The sequence below is a fragment of the Paralichthys olivaceus genome, chromosome 20, assembly GCF_024713975.1.
Source record: "Paralichthys olivaceus isolate ysfri-2021 chromosome 20, ASM2471397v2, whole genome shotgun sequence".
Classification (NCBI taxonomy): domain Eukaryota; kingdom Metazoa; phylum Chordata; class Actinopteri; order Pleuronectiformes; family Paralichthyidae; genus Paralichthys; species Paralichthys olivaceus.
This window is the reverse complement of record NC_091112.1, coordinates 7,411,977-7,429,584: the sequence shown is the minus strand read 5'-3', so window position 1 is coordinate 7,429,584 and position 17,608 is coordinate 7,411,977. Positions and strand designations below refer to the sequence as shown.

The 17,608-nt window shown below is 41.7% G+C and overlaps 1 protein-coding gene across 6 annotated transcripts in view; it reads right to left on the bottom strand.

The window, feature by feature from the left end:
* The window catches only part of trps1 (trichorhinophalangeal syndrome I), a 108,435-nt gene that overhangs the window by 57,374 nt on the left and 33,453 nt on the right, over positions 1 to 17,608 (bottom strand). For 5 of the 6 annotated variants that reach the window (XM_020102023.2, XM_020102024.2, XM_069516775.1 and 2 more), the window contains exon 3: positions 509 to 1,219. In XM_020102023.2, the coding sequence (XP_019957582.2) occupies positions 509 to 1,219 (711 nt within the window). The remainder of the gene's footprint in view (positions 1 to 508; positions 1,220 to 17,608) is intronic. The other variant, XM_020102026.2, reaches the window with a different exon arrangement.

Below are 17,608 nucleotides of genomic sequence, written 5' to 3'. Positions count from 1 at the left end.
TGTGTCATAATCCCTGTATATTTGTAAAGTGTGATGATTGTATTTCTGTATCATTGTGTGCATCACAGGTTGTGTTTTTGTGTGTGCTGGATGTGTTATGAATCAGGGAAGAACCCATCCTGCAATTCAATACTGCGGAACAGGGCAATTTAAAACATTTTTGTGTGTTCTGGGAGAATAATTCATGGAGCTTGATAAAAAAAAAAAAAATTGGGCATGCAATTTAGTGCAGATACAAAAAAAATCTGGATCTAGTGCATTTAAATGTGGTTTCATAAGGGGACTGTTGGGCCTTGGTGGAGGTGTGAGCTCTACTGGGTGCCATTCTTGTTTTTATACATGACATGAGTCAAACAAATAGATTAAGAGAACAGACACGTCACTGTATGTTCCAATGCTTCTATCAGTGGTGATTATTTCATTAACCTGTGATGTGAACTTTACTTTCTACCAATAAGCAGCAATGTTTAATATATGAACTTAAACACAATCTGAGAGCTGCAGTTACCTAGAGGTGTGTGTTGAGGGGCCATGTTGTGGAGGGCCAGGATGTGTGTGTCGAGGGCAGCATCCTGCCGTGTGCGGTTGTGCAGACCCAGGTGATACTTCCTAAAGTGCTTCACCAGGTCAGCTGGGTCGTTGCCATAGTAACCGTAACCGCACACGTTGCACTTGAAGTCCTGGAGCTTGGGAGAGGGGCTGGAGGAGAGCGGAGGGGTGTCGGTTGTCGACTCCTCCCCTCCTTCCTGTCTGGGGAGGAGGTGGGGAGCGGAGAGCAGAGGAGGTGAGACTCGGTCGCTCCTCTCCCTCTCCTCCACGCCCTTCTCCCCGTCTTCGGGCTCCGACTGGCTCTCGGGTCTGTCAGTCAACGGCGCATCGCCTTGTTTGGACCTACCCCCTCCTCCTCCTCCTCCTCCTCCTCCTCCTCTCCTGCCCCCTCTCTCCTCATTAGCGTAGCGATCACCCACTGATGAGGGAGAGACAGATGAGGAAACACACTCACTTTCTCCCTCCTCCTCCTCCTGCTCCTCATCGCCTCTGACCCTCTCGGACGACTCTGGCTCAGAGGGTCGGTTTATCCGTTCGGCCTCTGCTCCCACTCTCCCCTCTTCCTCTCCCTCCTCCTCCTCTTCTCCTGCTGCTGGCCTCCTCCCCTCTTCTTCCTCCTCCTCCTCACCTCCCACACTCCGGATAGGGGGGTTCTTCTTCCTCACCATCTCTAAAAAGCAGAGACAGAAAAGTTGTATTAATGGATTGATGTTTACATGATCTAAAACATTTAAACTCTGGGTTGTGTTACAAGAAGGATGAAAATATTATGCAGATTTTTGTAACCATTAAAATCAGGACATCAACGGATACAAGGAATCTGCAGGACAGAAATAATATACTGGGGATTATGTGCATACAAATACAATTTTCTTACAATGGTGTATGTGTACAGAAAAGCTTTGATTCAATTTACAAACTTCTTTGAACGCTGAAATCTGTGACGATCTTCAACCACAAACCTCGTCAAAAGAAAAACAGGCCCATAAAATCAGAAACATCTTAGCTGTGAGATATTTTTTAAGGCACGTGTGTGTGTGTGTGTGTGTGTGTGTGTGTGTGTGTGTGTGTGTGTTGCGATGTTAGTTGCATACTTAAGTGCAATTCTTCTTTTTTTTTTCCATACCAGGGAGTGAATCTTTTTATCATTATGGAAACCATCCGTGAGAATCTTCAACACATGACCACATCAAAACCCAAACCATATCAGAGAGACTGAGAGGGGTGGTAGACAGAGGGGTGAGGGGGAGAGAGAGAGGAATGGGGAGAGACGAAAGGAGGCGGAGGAGGAGCAGAAGACGGGGAGAATGGCCAACACTCAACCACATCAAACCGCACACCCCATATCAGAAAGATGGATGAGGGAGGTGGAAGACTGCAATCCAGCCCCTCCAGCACTCCAAATTTCTCTCTATCTCTCCCTCTTTTGCATCTCTTTCCACAAGCTTTTCGTGGGTTCTCTGCCTCCCAAATTTTCTTTTTCTCATCTCTCAACATCTCTCGTGCCTCATCTGCATCACCTCCTGTCCTTGGTTTCCTCTCTCCTCTGCTTTTCTTTCACATTTCATCTCCCATTTTTCTTTAATCCCCCCGCACAAGTCTCCCTTTTCTCTCCCAAAACCTGTCGTCTCGTCTCTTGTCTTTCCCGCCACCACACTCATTTATTATCAGTGTAAAAATACTTCTAACAATACAAAAAATGGCACTTATCAGGGCCTTTACCTTGTATTTCAGGGATTTTTTATTCTTCATCACCCACTTTCACATGCAAGAATAATTGCTGCAATAATTTAAGTAATTCCATCATTAATTTTTTTTCTTTCTGTCCCTGCCCTCTCCCTCCCTTTGTCGTCCCACCATCCCTCCCGTGCCTCCCTTATAATCACTATACAGAGCCATCAAATAACCAAGCATATGTTTTAAGTTAAGCCATAATCTTTCTTTTGTTTGAAAAGAGAACAATTGTGGTCGCTCTGTTCACAACAGTCGTGACAGGGAGATATTGCGTGAGTGTTTTTGCAAGTGTGTGTGCGTGATTTTTTGCGTGTGTGTGCGCGTGCCAGCGTGTGTTTATTTGTGGTCGTTCAGTTCATATTCAGCCGTAAACAAAGTCAACCCATTGACCCATACGCTGCGTTTGTGTGTGTGTCTTCAGTCATAAACAGTCACACACAAAGGACGCCCGATAGACGCCAAATTCTGATCACTTTTAGATCAATGCAATATGACGGGAAAGACACTGTGTGTGTGGGTGTGTAGTGCACGTCTGATGATGCATGTGGATGAGAGATAGCATGTGTGTCGCCTAGTCTGTTAGTCTAAGAATGAGATATGAAACTTAATCATGACTGATTTAACTGTCTCACACACACACACACACACACACACACACACACACACACACACACACACACACACACACTTCTAAAGAAAGTAAAAGGGATTTTAGCTGAAAACAAAATAATCAAATGACCGTAAACACAGAGATCGACATAAACAGACCAGGACCATATTTTAACAAACCCTGTAATATAATCTAGAGGATTAGGAAGAAAAGAAAAATGAAAACAGGAAAAAGGAGGGAGAAATGACCAGAGAGAGAGCGAGAGAGAGAGAGAGACCCACTCTCTTTCTTTCTTCAATCCAATTTTCTAGTGTTTTACCCTTTTTTTCTCTCTCCCTCTTTTCTCTCTACCATACAACTATTAAAATAAAGCAATTTATGTCTGCAAGGGCCCACGCCCAGAACCTGGCACCCTCTGTGTGTGTGTGTGTGTGTGTGTGTGTGTGTATGTACTTATACAAATGTCTTTGTGAGGACAGTTTTGAGCCTACAACCTACAGAGTGGGGACATTTTGGCCAGACTTCACTTTCTGACCCACTTATACTGGGCTGTTTGAGGGTTAACACTCGGATTTAGGGTTAGAACTAGTTTTAGGGCAGGGTTAAACATTTAGTTTTGATGATCAAGGTTAGGGCAAGGGGCTAGGGAATGCATTATGCCAATCAGTGTCCTCACGAAAGATAGAAGTACAACCGTGTGTGTGTGTGTGAGAGAGAGAGAGAGAGAGAGAGAGAGAGAGAGAGAGAACGAGAGAGAGAGGGCAAGAGAGAGTGAAAGAGTGAGGGTGCGCAGAGAGCAGAGGAAAATCTCATCTGATGTTCACCACACCCAGTCAGAATTCATCATTCACTTACACACATATATACGCATGCACAGACACACACACACACACACACACACACACAGTGGAAAACTACAGATCGTTGTGGTAAAGCAATGAAGCTGTGATCCCAACCTAAGAAGCACTGCCTGACCCGACTGAGTTTCCATCTGCCCTGTATGAGGCAGCTTAGAAAGTTGATCAAGATGATAGGAACAAATGATGAATGACTTGGATTGAAGTACTATAAAATCAATAGAATAGTTATCATCAAGAGCAGCAATTCAATCTATTATGTATTTTAAATGGCATTTCTTTTTCTTTTACATACGTCAGACACACTTGCATGCTGCAGGATGTGGGCAAGAAAAATATAGGTATGCGTTTCGAGGCTGTACTGTGTGCGTCTGTGTCTCAGTGTGTGTGTCTCGGTGTCGCAGCCCAGCCTTTGTCTGCTTCAGGCTGTATACACAGACTGGAACCATTACTATCAGCTACAATTAGGTACAACCCACCACAACATACCGCATAACAACTACTGCTACTAGCTACAATTAGCCCCTATACACCACAAAGGCCTCAAAACTACAGCGAGGATAAACGCGACAGTTAATCACTCCCATCAACTGCAATTAGCCCCAACGCCAGTGAAGCTTTTATCTGAAATTGTCAATTATCACCCAAAGACAACTGCTGAAGGATGGACCGGGAGGAGATGGTAAGTTTCTGCAGTATGTGGCAGATAACAGGCATAGGCTTTTATCACAGAGGCATTGTGAATCCATGATTCATTATCACATGGAGTTTTGCTTATTAATAAAATCTGACCGCAGTGCAAATATTTTGGGGATTAGACAATCAAGTTATCATTCAGTCTAAAATCTGAAAAGATAAATAAACTTTAGATTGACATCTTCAAATTGCCTGTCGGCTGTGTCTCCTACTGGATGATTTGGTCGTCCACTAACGAGAAGGTCAGGGGTTTCACTCCTGCAGTCCGCATGTGGAAGTGCCCTTGGGCAGGACATCAGCTCCTGGTGGTGGCCCTGTACTTTGCCAGCATTGTGAGAATGTGATGTGTGAGTGACAGATAATATGCTAAGTATACCAAGCTGTTTATCAATGTGTGAGAATGGTTGAATTTGATGTGTTTTGTAAAGCATGTAATGAAATGACTATATAAATGCTGTCGCTTTGTCATGCTTTTATAAGGGTCTTGATGAACTGTTTCTGTCTTAAATGAACATCATCTAACTCAGACTAAACCACATGATGTGTATGTGATCATCAACACCACATGAAAAAAAGCTCAAAGTATGTTTTTATGATTCAGAGATCACTGATTAGTTTCTCACTAACAGAGAAACCTACTCAACTATTTTACCCACTGTATTATTATTAAGTCACTGTGATGGATGTGTTTGATGCCGATACCGAAACACATATTTCTGCCGGCTTCAGATATCTGTGCTCCCCACCCCGTGGGACAGCTGCAGTTGGCATCTCCAGCTTTCATAAACAAAGGATTAATGTGCAACATATGAAGAAATAATGCTAAGGGCAAGGTCTTGTTACACAGACATTTCTCTGTAGCTTGTTTTTTTTTTCTGTCTTTCGATCTGCGTCATTATGTCTCTTCATATTATCCTTGTAGTCTTTGTCCCTAGATTTCATGCTCTTCATCATCTGTCCTTACTTTTTCGTTTGTTGCCATCCTTCTGTCTCTGATTCTCTGCATCGAGTTTAGAACAGTTTAGGAAGATTTATCATGAGGGGCAGGGTCCAAATATTAACTTTTTAGTGTATCTGCCAATGGCTGGTGAACTGAAAGAAATCACAGGCCAAAATACTTTTCGTGAGTCAGAGTCTGGATCCCGAGGTTTGCTGTGGGGGCAATGTGACCACGGGAGAGATTAGGGGAGTACTAAATCATGGACTAATTAAATCAAAATATCTTAATTAATATACTTTACTCAATAATTTTGTATTTGAAACTTAACATTTGAAGGAAAGGAAAACCAAGGCTTGAATCCTGAAAAATTGGGTCAATCTGGAACCCATTCAGACTTCTTTTGTTTGAAATTTTTGGGTAATCTCATCTTCCTCTTTCCTTTCCTCTCCAACTCTACTCACATCCTCTATTCCTTCACATCTGTCCATCCCTGATCAGACCTTCCAGCTGTAATTCATGTTCCCTTGTTATGGAGGTAAACGTAGATGGACAAATGTGCGAAGCCCGTATTCAGAGTCAAATATTAAATGCGTAGATAAGCTCAGATGTAGGTTCCTGACCAGAGCCCTTCGGAATCAGATGGAACCCGACCTACAGAAAAGTTTTGACATGATATCCTGGTTCAGTCACATTCACTGGTCTACCAACTTTATTGTCTACATTACACATCAATAAACAGGGTATCGGGTACAGGTTATCATGGTGCAGCTTGCATTACCTGCATCGGTTTGAAAAAAAATGAATGATGCTTGTTGGTTTACCCTCTGCCGCACTCTAACTGAAAGCGAAGAGAGCTTGGCTAAGAGTTGAGTTAACCCAGCTTGGACCTAAAAGAGAGAATATGTGTCTATACGCCCTCCACCCAACTAAAATGCCGGCCTGGGCGAATCACCAAAACATCAGATTAGATAATTGATTGGTTGGATTGATTTTTCCCCAGTGGCAGTCTGCCACTGAGCGATGTTACCAGCGGAAACCCTGATAAAATACTGGCAATGTGCCGCCACATACTCTCTGACGCTCTTAGTGGTTAGCACTTACTGCTAGGTTTAGTTAGCGGGGCCAAAAATGACATCATCATGTCTCTTGTGTCAAGCTGTAGCGACGGTGGACAGCGAGAGTCAATCAGCTTAACTGGTTTGTGGTGTAGTGATGAAAGTTTGTCGTGACTGTTTCACCAACCCGCCAATCATGACGTCATATTTTTTATTTGCCAACCTATATATTTCCATGCAAGTGGCAGGTGCTAATTCTGGAGTGAGAAAGCAGTTAAGTACTCTTGATTAATGGAAACAACGTAGCAATGACTATAAGACAGTGGGATATGAAGGAAGGAGGACAGGAGCTTTGGATGGGAGGAGAGGTTTCAGACAGGAGAGACAATATATTTTCTTTATTTAAGAAGAAAAAAGAGATTGTCTGGCGAAATGGATAGACAGAGGAAAAGAACAAAGGAAGGGAGCGCAGCAGGAAAGGGAAAAAATGCAGAAGGAAAGGTGCAGATAAGCTTCACATACTAATATGCATTCCCAAAAAGAGGATGACTTGTATGTGATTTACTTAGAAAAATGTCCAAATGTTCAAACAGAGTTTAGGTGTGAAAATTGAAAAATAGGAGAAACCTTTGTTTATACAAAAGTGTTTATTTGCAACAACTAACTCACTAACCTTCAAATTTACTGTAGGAAAACAAGAACAAGTTTTCAAAATCTTTTCAACGGTTTGCTGCACATTTTTAGTCAAAGTTGTCAAACACTCAAGATGGCATTGTACATCAGGTCAGATGATAAGTACTATCTAAAACGACAGGAACTATAATCACGATGATATTTGTCGTATACTTTGACTTTGTTAGTTTGGTCCGTGTCCCATCCACTAACACTGATGAGCTACCAGGGGGCGATCAAGACATTTTGGCTGTTGTCCATCTTTATACACACTATATGGGGTGGACATGTGGCGTGAGCAGCCGAAGAGTACTGCGTAGTCGCCTGTCGAGTCTGACTGAGACGGAAGGAATACGTGTTAGCTTGTGAGGGCAACTTGGCTTGTTTGCGATATAATCTGAACATTGACACCATGAACATCCGCAGAACCCTGGTAAAAAAATCTGGCAGTTCAATAAAGCAGTGCTCGATGATTTAAATGAAAGAAAATGTAAACACATTGAATATTCACATTGAACAGCCAAGTCCAATTTGTCTATTCAACCATACAGTTACAGATAACCTTTCACAAATCATTGTTTCTTGAAGCAGCTGCTAGAAATCAGAAAAAAGTAATTTTCTCTTTGTAAAAAAAATAAAATAAAAAAGGTTCCCTGGAAGGAGCTGGCAGGCACCAGCTCTTGTTTGTGGCAAATGTTAAAGCTTTCATGATCACGACTGCGGCGTATCACTCAGCCGTCATTTATTTATGTGCAAATGTCACAGATCGTTACTTCTAAGAAGGCCACTGATGCACAAAATGGCGGTCGCGATGAAACGGCCCGTGGCTTTGGGTTACGTGTCAGTGAGTGGAAGCAGCTGAAGAAAATATTAATGAAAGCGTGCACGTGAGGCTTTTTTTAGTGCCAGCACAGACAAAACAGATCAGTCCGTGAAACCGAGCCTATTGGGGGCGGCGGGATAATAATCAAAATCAGCCGCAGGTGCACGACTGGAGCGCCGCATGGGACCGCGGGTGCGTCTGGCCACTTCCAGAAACGGGGGGGGGGAGAAAAGAGTCAGTTGAAGGGAAGATTTCAGGGTTTTTTTTTTTTTTGGTGGGGGTGGGGGGGTTCCAGCAACAGCTTGGAATTGATTTTGCAAGGGCAGGAGTCTAATTGAAGTTAAAGTCGAGAGAGAAGCAGAAGGAGAGAGGGAGAGGGGGGTGGTCAACATAAAACCACTGTGAGAATGAGTCCACCTGCCATTTTAAGACTAAAAGCTTTCAGTTGCCTGCAAGGCCCCTAATCAATACCAGAACTCTACAGACACACACAGACACATAGACACACACACACACACACACACACATAAAGACTTACACACACACTATCCCAGAGTGTAGAACTCATTTGTAATGGGGTAACAGCATGCAAAATATGTCATCTTAAATGTCAAACTTAATCAGAGGTTCACGTTTCAATACCTCGCTCTCTCAATATGAGCCTCTGTTTCTGCTCCTGCACTCTCTGCTTACTTCTCTCTATACTGGTCTGGATCTTGCTCATACACACACCAAACCCATGGTATGCACACACTTTGCTCCTCCTTCTCCTCTCGCTATCTGTCCATCTTTCATCCTGGCTGTCTCTCAATTAATCTCTCGCTCTCACACACCCATTCCCCTCCCTCCACCTCTTTGGCTGTCGTCTTCTCAATCTCCATTTCTCTGCCTGCCGTGCACCGAGCCTATCCCTGCATGAACCTTGATGTGTCCGTCGCGGGGGTACGTGTAAAGGTGACAAAAGCACAGCTTCAATCACCATATGACAGACAGATAGACACCTAGTAATGAATCACAGCGAAGAAACGGAAGCTCACTGTGTCAGTCAGTACACGTATAAATCAGTAGTAAATCACACAATGTATTCAATTTCTTAATGCAACGTGTACATACAGCTTCCAAAAACACGTTCCAAAGCCTGTTAAAAAATCAGACGCTTGTTGTGATAAAGTGTTCTGAGAAGATTCTGCAGAATCTCATACGGGCCATAAAAGTTTTAAAGTTGCTTTTTGTAGTTTACTTTATTTTACTGTGTATTTTGATCCACGGTTTAATGTTTGATGTGCTGTCATCTTGCACATTAAGTTGATTGAGTTTTAATTAATGTCCATATTGAATAGACACATTTGCTGCTTTTAGATGCGCTTTGAACTCTGGTCATTATCGTCATGTTCGGCTTCCTGCATGTTCTACCAAGGCTCCACCCCTCGCCTGAATGTTCCAGACGTTTTGCTGTTACTGGGAACGCGTCCGACCCAGAAAATCTCGTGCTGCATTTTTCACATGTGAACTGAAAAAGCAACGGCAGCACTTGGAGCCTGTTAACTTCAGTCAGCAAGTCACTATACCTTTACTAATTCACTGTCATTGCCATTGTCATTTATTTGAAAACAAAGAAGCTATATTGTACGCAAACTATGTAACACAAAGTGCACACAACTGCAATTGGCCCCCACAACCACACACCCACATACTCCCAGCCTCCCCCTCACAAACTTCATTAAAAGTCTATTAGGGGAATCTGACCTTGAATAGCTACATTGGATTACTGCACCACACAGGGTCTGGGAAGCACTGTACTCTGCGTGTGGCTTTGTGCATATGTGTATCTGTGTTTCGCTGCAGGAGGGCTATTTACCCCTTTAGGGAGTCAAGGCAGAACACTGGTTAACACAACATGCAGACAAATGTATAAAGTGGGAGCTGCCCGATTACAACAACAGTCGTCTGGCTATTAAACAAACTACTGAGGAAAAGAACGTTTCTCAAGTCACAGAGGGAGTCTCTCTGAAACTTGTCTGCAAATTCAAATGGCAAAATTTCTGCTCTTGAGCTCAATTGACTCTTTAACTTTACAACTTGCACAAAACGATGGTTGCACACAAAATGTTAAAAGCGACGAGAATCCACTATTTCCGACGGTGATTTACACGCCGAGTGTAAAAGAAGGAATGGGTTTAAACCTATTAGGGCGTGCAGGAATCTCAAGTGAAATCATGGGAGGTTAGCAGGTTAAAACAAGGTACATTCTGTTAGATTCGCCCACACAATAGACTGCCTGTGTGTATTTTAGACTATTACTATGAAAGAGCCGCCAAGAGTTCTGTTCCCAAAGGCACTGTAAATGATGTTGAAATAAATCAGTATTACAACACACACAACTTCAAGCTGTTAGTTTAAATACTGGCATAGACAACTGCTTCCAAATCTCTCTCACACACACACACACACACACCTATGTTTTTTTATGAAATACATATATATGCACGTGTTCGTGTGTGTGTCTGGATTTCAGCTGATGTTTTTAGTGACAGAGTGGGAGCAGAAGACACACACAGGCACAGACTATATATCTCTTCTGCTATTTCAATAATCTGTGACCTGAGAGTTTATAAGACTCAATAGTCTCGCCTCTGGAATGGCTGTCTGGATTTTAACTTTACACACACACACACACACACACTAACAGACACAGCTCCCCTGCTATGGTCCTTAGAGCATGCCTTGGATGTGTGTGTGTGTGTAGCATACCATGTATGTGTGGTCACGTCTGAGAAAGCTCCTTTAAAAATGGATCTCTCTCTCTCTCTCTCTCTCTCTCTCTCTCTCTCTCTCTCTCTCTCTCTCTCTCTCTCTCAATAACTGATGATTTCACCTTAACCGCTGTTTTTGCGGTGAGCAGGCAAAGTTGTGGAGTTGTGGTCAACAGCTGTGTGTGTGTGTAAAATGTCATTAAGAACTTTAGGAATAAATCACACAACTGTCATGAGGGAGCAGTTTCACACATGTGGAAGTATGGAAAAGACACACACACACACAAAGCCAGTGGTGTGTGTAATTACCTATTGTTAAATTGGCTGCAAGGAGATGGAGATTGGCAACGAGAAGAGATCCTTATGGATCGCACACCGGCACAGAAAGTGAAAACACATGTCAACATACACACTTATATATAATAAATCATAATATTTAGAATGAATTTAAACAGTAAGGTGCCTCACAGAGATGTTGTAAAACAGGAGTAAACACATTATTTCACAATAACAACATCAGGAGATGACATATCCCGCTGGCAACTTGAGAGAGCAGATTTGTTGATGCTGACACGGTTACCTGAAGTTTCCTGATTGTTTTTTTAAAAACACACATTTTAGATGAGACATACAAATACAGCAAGGCACGAAACAAATAATTTTCTTTACAACCTGCGAGCTGCCCACAGGTGTGCCTTTATGTGGTGTTTATTTAGTGTGCAGGTCGTGAGTAAACTTGTATTTCGGTGCCAGTGATAACAACTTAATCCCTTCATATCCATACCCTTTCTGTTGTTTACCAGTGAAAGGTTCTGAGTAGAGAGCCTCCTCAAAATGTTGACTTGTTGCCATGGAGATACAGACAAAAATTTAAAAAATCAAAAATATGAAAAGGCATCAACTTACTTCCTGATATACTTCTGAAGTTGAATGTAAAAAAAATAAAAAATAAAATCCAAATGTTATTCAGGCTCTGCTCCGCAAACAAAATGATTACAGAAAAACGGGCAGAGTCACGTTGACTTCAGCCCTAAACGATTGTAACAAGACCACATTATAAGATTAGTTCCATCACTTGCTTTCAATCATTTACATTGTTTAAAAATAAGTTAATTAAATCCTCATTTAATTGTTTCCCTACATCAGCTAAGCACCCACACACACACCCACACACCCCCACACACACCCACACCCACACACACACACACACAAAAAGCAATCACCGCTTTGAAATCTATTGTTGCTGTATTACAACTAACTGAATAAACAAACTCAGGGGTTTTTCTGGTGGAATAGAATTCTTCAAACTAAAAGGAGAGAATTTGATAAAAGTATTAAATCACAGCCTTAATACTGAAGTAAACACACTGACAGTGCACAGATACAAAGCACATCACATACACAAAAATGAAAAACACATCAAAAGCAGTGTCTCATAAATAATTAAGGGACGTCCTCCAAATCCTCAAAATTTTGTATTGAAAAGGTGTGTTTTTGAAATGCCTTTATTCACATAGTAAAAGGGACAAAGTACTGGATGAAAGAGGAGAGGGAGAAAACGTTCCTGGCGATTACACATCTCAAAACCACAGCAGCAGAAAAAGAATGAATAAAGACAACCCAGAATATCAGCATCACACTGTACAACTGCTGAAATTGCCAACAATTTGCCTTTTTATGCACAGATACACATTGTACTTGGGTCTGATGATTGCAAACAACAGAAGGACAAACAACTTATAATATATCTAAACCCCCAGAAACAGCCATTTTTCGAGAAGAACATGATATTCTTTAAGTTTCAAAAAAGGAGGCCAACACTCTCTGTGCTCTGGTTTAATGACAGGATGATGGAGTATGTCTCAGGATATTAATTTAGAGAGGAAGTATCAGAACACGAAGGGCACACAACACTTACTATATATTGTTATTGTACTATTTGTTTTTGAAAGTATACGAAACCACGACCATCCAAACCTGATAAAAAAGAAGCGATGAAAACCAGAAGACAACAAATATCTACAAAGTGATTTGACTCTTTGATTACCTCCCAGATAACGTTTCGGGCAAAGGCCCTTATCATCATTCTGACAGCACTTTGCGTTCTTCTACACCACATGAATGAAGGCACGGACTTCTTTTGTCACATGGACAAAGTTTATGTAAAAGTGTGACATGGACCAACCTGATTTATTTTATTTTCTTTAGGATGTCATCATCCTATGAGAAATGTGTGCTGTTATCCTGCCACACTGCTGTCAAAGTAAAAATCCCTGTATCCCGATCTCTGTCATGTGTACATGTTAGCACACTGGTTTTACTGGTTTCTGTTAACCAAGTCTCCCCTGCATCCTTAGATGGGGACTTTGCTGATGCCTCAGAGAGAAGGACTGAGTGAAAAAGAAAAGATAAGAGCGTGAGAAAAGGTGGTGTAGAAGCTGAAAGACTTCACACTTGACAAAGAAAGAGAATAGTTGAAATAACTGAAAAGATCATCACACCTAAGCGCAGTCCCTCCCGTTCTGTCTCCTACTAGTGTGAAAGTGTGGTAGGAGGTAGAAGTGCGTGCATGTGTGTCTGTGTGTCTGTGTAGTGGAGACCCTAAGACTTCCTCTCAACTTCCTGTGATCACAGTTCGGGGGCTGCTGGGGGACAACCAGGAAATTGCACACAAACACACACACTCACTTACACAGCTCGGGTCGTTTTAAATACAACTTAAATTAAAGAAGACTGAACAATCATAAATGTGTTTTAAGTCAGTGAATCAAACGTTATATCATAACAGTAAGAGCCACAAGCACCGGTGTGATGTAATGCATCATACACTGTGTACATGTGAGCAACTGTTGGTTCTGGGGAGGAGAGTTTAAAATTATACACAATACATCTACCACACAAAAGAACACACATACACATGCACATGCACACACACACACACACAGGACCAAAAAGGGGAAGATGGTGGAACTGCCTAGTATTTCACAATAAAAGCTTAGATTCAATACAGTAGATGCATGTGTATCTGTGTGTGTACTTGAGTGTAAGAGGGGAAAAGAGCACGTGAATGTATTGTCTTCTCATTGTCGACACTAACTTGTGTTTTTTCACACACTTATTTATGGGAGCAGATGTGCTCAACCCCCCCAAATACACACACACACACACACACATGCATGTGAAGGACACTGAGACAGTTTAGAGAGCCTTGGGGCTCAGTCTGAGCTTTCATTTCCTCTATCCTGCATAACAACTGACAGATACACATGCACACAGATACACTCGCACAGCGGATGGTTATGAGACCTCAGTCTGCCCCAGAGGGACGACGGAGGTAGACAACTCGCTCCGAGAGAATTACTACAGGATCCTGCACTAAAACAGGAAGATTTTCAACAACACAGACTGAACAATCATCATTTCTGTCTGGGATTAAAATGAAGCAGAAACATCAGAGTAATAAAAAAAGAATGAAAGAACTATGGCTAACTGATAAGCATTAATTAAAGAACAAAAAATGTGAAGATACTGAAGAGATTTCCTGCATATCTCTGGATTTGTTTTATAGCTTTTGGGGGAAAAAGGCGATACCTGGATCTTTTGATTTCTAGAAGTTATAAAAGACACGTTATTTTCCTTATTAAAACAGTTACTTTGTCGGCGAGTCATACTGCGTACGGGGAAGGTTTGCCTGAAGAAATAAAATCTCCATAGGCAAGCTCACATCCATTTCTCTCTCGCTCAGTGTCATCTCTACTTTCCTCACTCACTCACACACAGTGAGCTTTTCCTGTGCCGGGGGAAGTTGCAGGTCGTTGCGACTTCAGAGGTCTGAGATGAAAGCTCCATAAGTTCACAGAGAGAGAAACACATACACACACATCACAGCCTATGGATTCAATATAGGTTTTTTGTTTATGTTCACCGCGATGAGGTCTTTAAGAGTAAATTAAATAAAGAAGAAAAGAATGGCAGTCGCAAAACTCCAACAGTCCCACTAGAATCAAACAAGTTCCACCAAATTGCAGACACTCATGTCGATCTAAATATTAAATAATATTAAATAAAGATTTTTTTCATCAAGATCTGCACATTTTACATTGAGAAATTGATGAAATTGTCCCTATAAGAAGGTGTAAAAATGTTAGAGAGTGTGTTTTAGAAAATCCCTGGATCAGCCCTTTTGTCTGCATCAAAGTTTTATGGGTTCATAATAATAAAATAATAAAACACTCTAAAACATGACCTCCTTGGCGGGGATAAAATTCAAACAGAAATCAGTAGCTTTCTCGTAGTCTATAAATTAATTTAACCTAAAATGACTTGGTTGATGTAGCCTGTGAATCAAACTACTCGTGCAAAACCAGGCGACTGTAATGCACATTGAGCTGGTTTCATCTAACTCTGCATTCTCAATGTGATAAACTGAAATCAATCACTTGTGATTATCTGTATCGGCAAGCCCTGGCTGATTTTATGGACAAGGGAGACGCAGAGGCTTAGTGAAGTGGTGATTATTCAGGGAGCGTTGCCTTGACAGGGGGTCCTCTAACTGAAATATCGACAAAATGGTATCGACCTTTATTTGTGCATTGTGGAGGAGTCATTATGACCCCAGCCCTCCCTGCAATGCACTTTGGTTCGGACAATAACTGGGGGAAAAAGCAAGCAGAGCCACACTAACAGAGCCCTTCAGTAGAAGACCCTCTGTGGAAATTTACTTTTTACCATATTCTGACCTGCAGGCAGACACAGCATTACACCCGCCTTGTCTAATACATGCAACATGCACAGTTCATTATGTAGGATTACTGCCGCTGTGTACAGATACAGATCTCCCGCAACTCTACTGTGCTGCTCCTGCATGAAAGGTCAAACCAGCTCTTAATGTGTCTCTGAACCTTCTTTCAATGTTCCTTTACATTTTCTTTACCTATGAAATGGAGTAATTGGGTTTCTGAATGTAAAAGATAGCAAGTTACAAGGTCTGAGTTGCAAACAGCCAGATCCTGTAACTCAGAGGATTTGGCAATGAACACTCAATTTCAAAAGACATCTGCAGATTTCTTGATCTCACCTTGGAAAGCATTTTTCTCTCAGGGCGTGATATCCAGTATGTTAGCTCGCCAAGTCTCAAAATAATGAAATTGTCGCATTTGTTAAAAAGATGAAGCTTGATTCAACCGATCTCTCCCGTATTGTGGGAGCTTATCAGCCTCTTTAACATGCGTGCTGAGGATAAATCATGCGACCTCCGCTCGATCAGGGCATCTCAAGTAGGTCAAAGATTTACAAGAGATTCAGGTGTGGATCAGTAATAAGAGCACAGGTATGTAATCTTTAGTTCTCACACCCATCTAAATGCTGGTACACCCTTAAAATACACACAGACACACAAATACAAGCATGAACGCGCACAAACACAGTGCTTAAACCCTATCTATCTCTTACTACACCCTAAATCATTTCATCTCTTATTTGATACCCAGCCCTTCCCTCTGTATTTTCATTCTTCTCTCCAATCTCTCTCTGATCTATGCCGCTGATGAATGGCATTTGAAAAAAATTAAACAGCCCTTGATATGCAGGTGAGATTTTCCTCTGTGTTCAATTTTTGCTGCGACTGACAGCTGAAAGCATCTCTCGAATTTTCCAAACGTTTTTTGCCGCCCTGGGGCTGAACCGTGTATAGCATAATGTAAAATGCCACATATACAAGGGGCATTAATGGATGAATTAGCCAATGGTAAATCTGACTTTTCCCTTCTGTCTGCCTTTTGGCTATCCACTTTGTCACCAATCATTACCTTTGCATCTAATACTTGTACTTGCATCATTAAATTGCAGTTATGCATCAATCAAAAGCAGCAAACCACAATTGTGGCAACGATTCAAAAACTTGAAGACGTGCAAAACTGAAAACTCTGCTAAGGCTTGACAGTGTTTATCCTCTGGGACTGATTTACACCGAAATATCAAAGTAGTTTGGCAGCCGACCTGAAAGTCTCTCGACATCAGACATTCTAACCGTTAAAGTCTAATAAACTTGTGTTTTGTGAGAAGTTCCTAAAACTTTACCTAGATCTGTCCAAAAAGTGAAATGCAGTATACTGTCGGCATACAGAGAGACAGCAGTACTTTTCAAAAAGTCCATAAAGACTATAATTCCTGACCAGGGCCTTTATTTACCTCACCTACAGAAGTTAACAGGCCTTTATTTGAGACAGACTGGTATTAATGAAACACCCTCCGCTCCAATTCCATCTGTTTGATAAGAAAATTGGTCATATTTTATCATGAAATCTAATTTTCAACCACTTGGCTTGGCCCTGATCCTCTGTCCTCTCCTCCTGGGGCGGAGCTGCTTATGCACACACACACAGCCATTCCCAGAGCCTCTTGCCCTGTTACATGTCTCTCCTTCACTGTTCCATCAAATAAAGGCTTCAAAATGCCAAACAAATAATAATTTTCAGCTGTTATTTGTCTCATGTTTTACACAACCACAGCGCTCTGCTTATGCTAATGGAAAACTGTTGTGGAGAAGCTAAAATGGACAAAGGAAAATACAAACTCTTCGCCGGCAAAGTTGTTATCTTTGGTGTTTCAACCTGTCAAACCTGAAACTCAGCATGTTTATACAGGCAGCGTCTCTGCAAACAAAATATAACTTTGTGAGAGAAAGTAGATCAACAGCTTGATAGATAAGTGGAGTTTGAAAAAAAAAAAAAAGATGCAGAGATACAAAATATTTATCTGGAGCATGGCTTTTTGGCAATGAACATTGATAATTACTGCTCCTCGACTAGAGGAAGACAACAGACAGATGGACAGACAGACAGAAAGAAAGAGTGAGAGAGATAAAGAGAGAGACAGAGATTAACACGCAACAGGAGACTGGGAGAGATTTGGAAAGGGA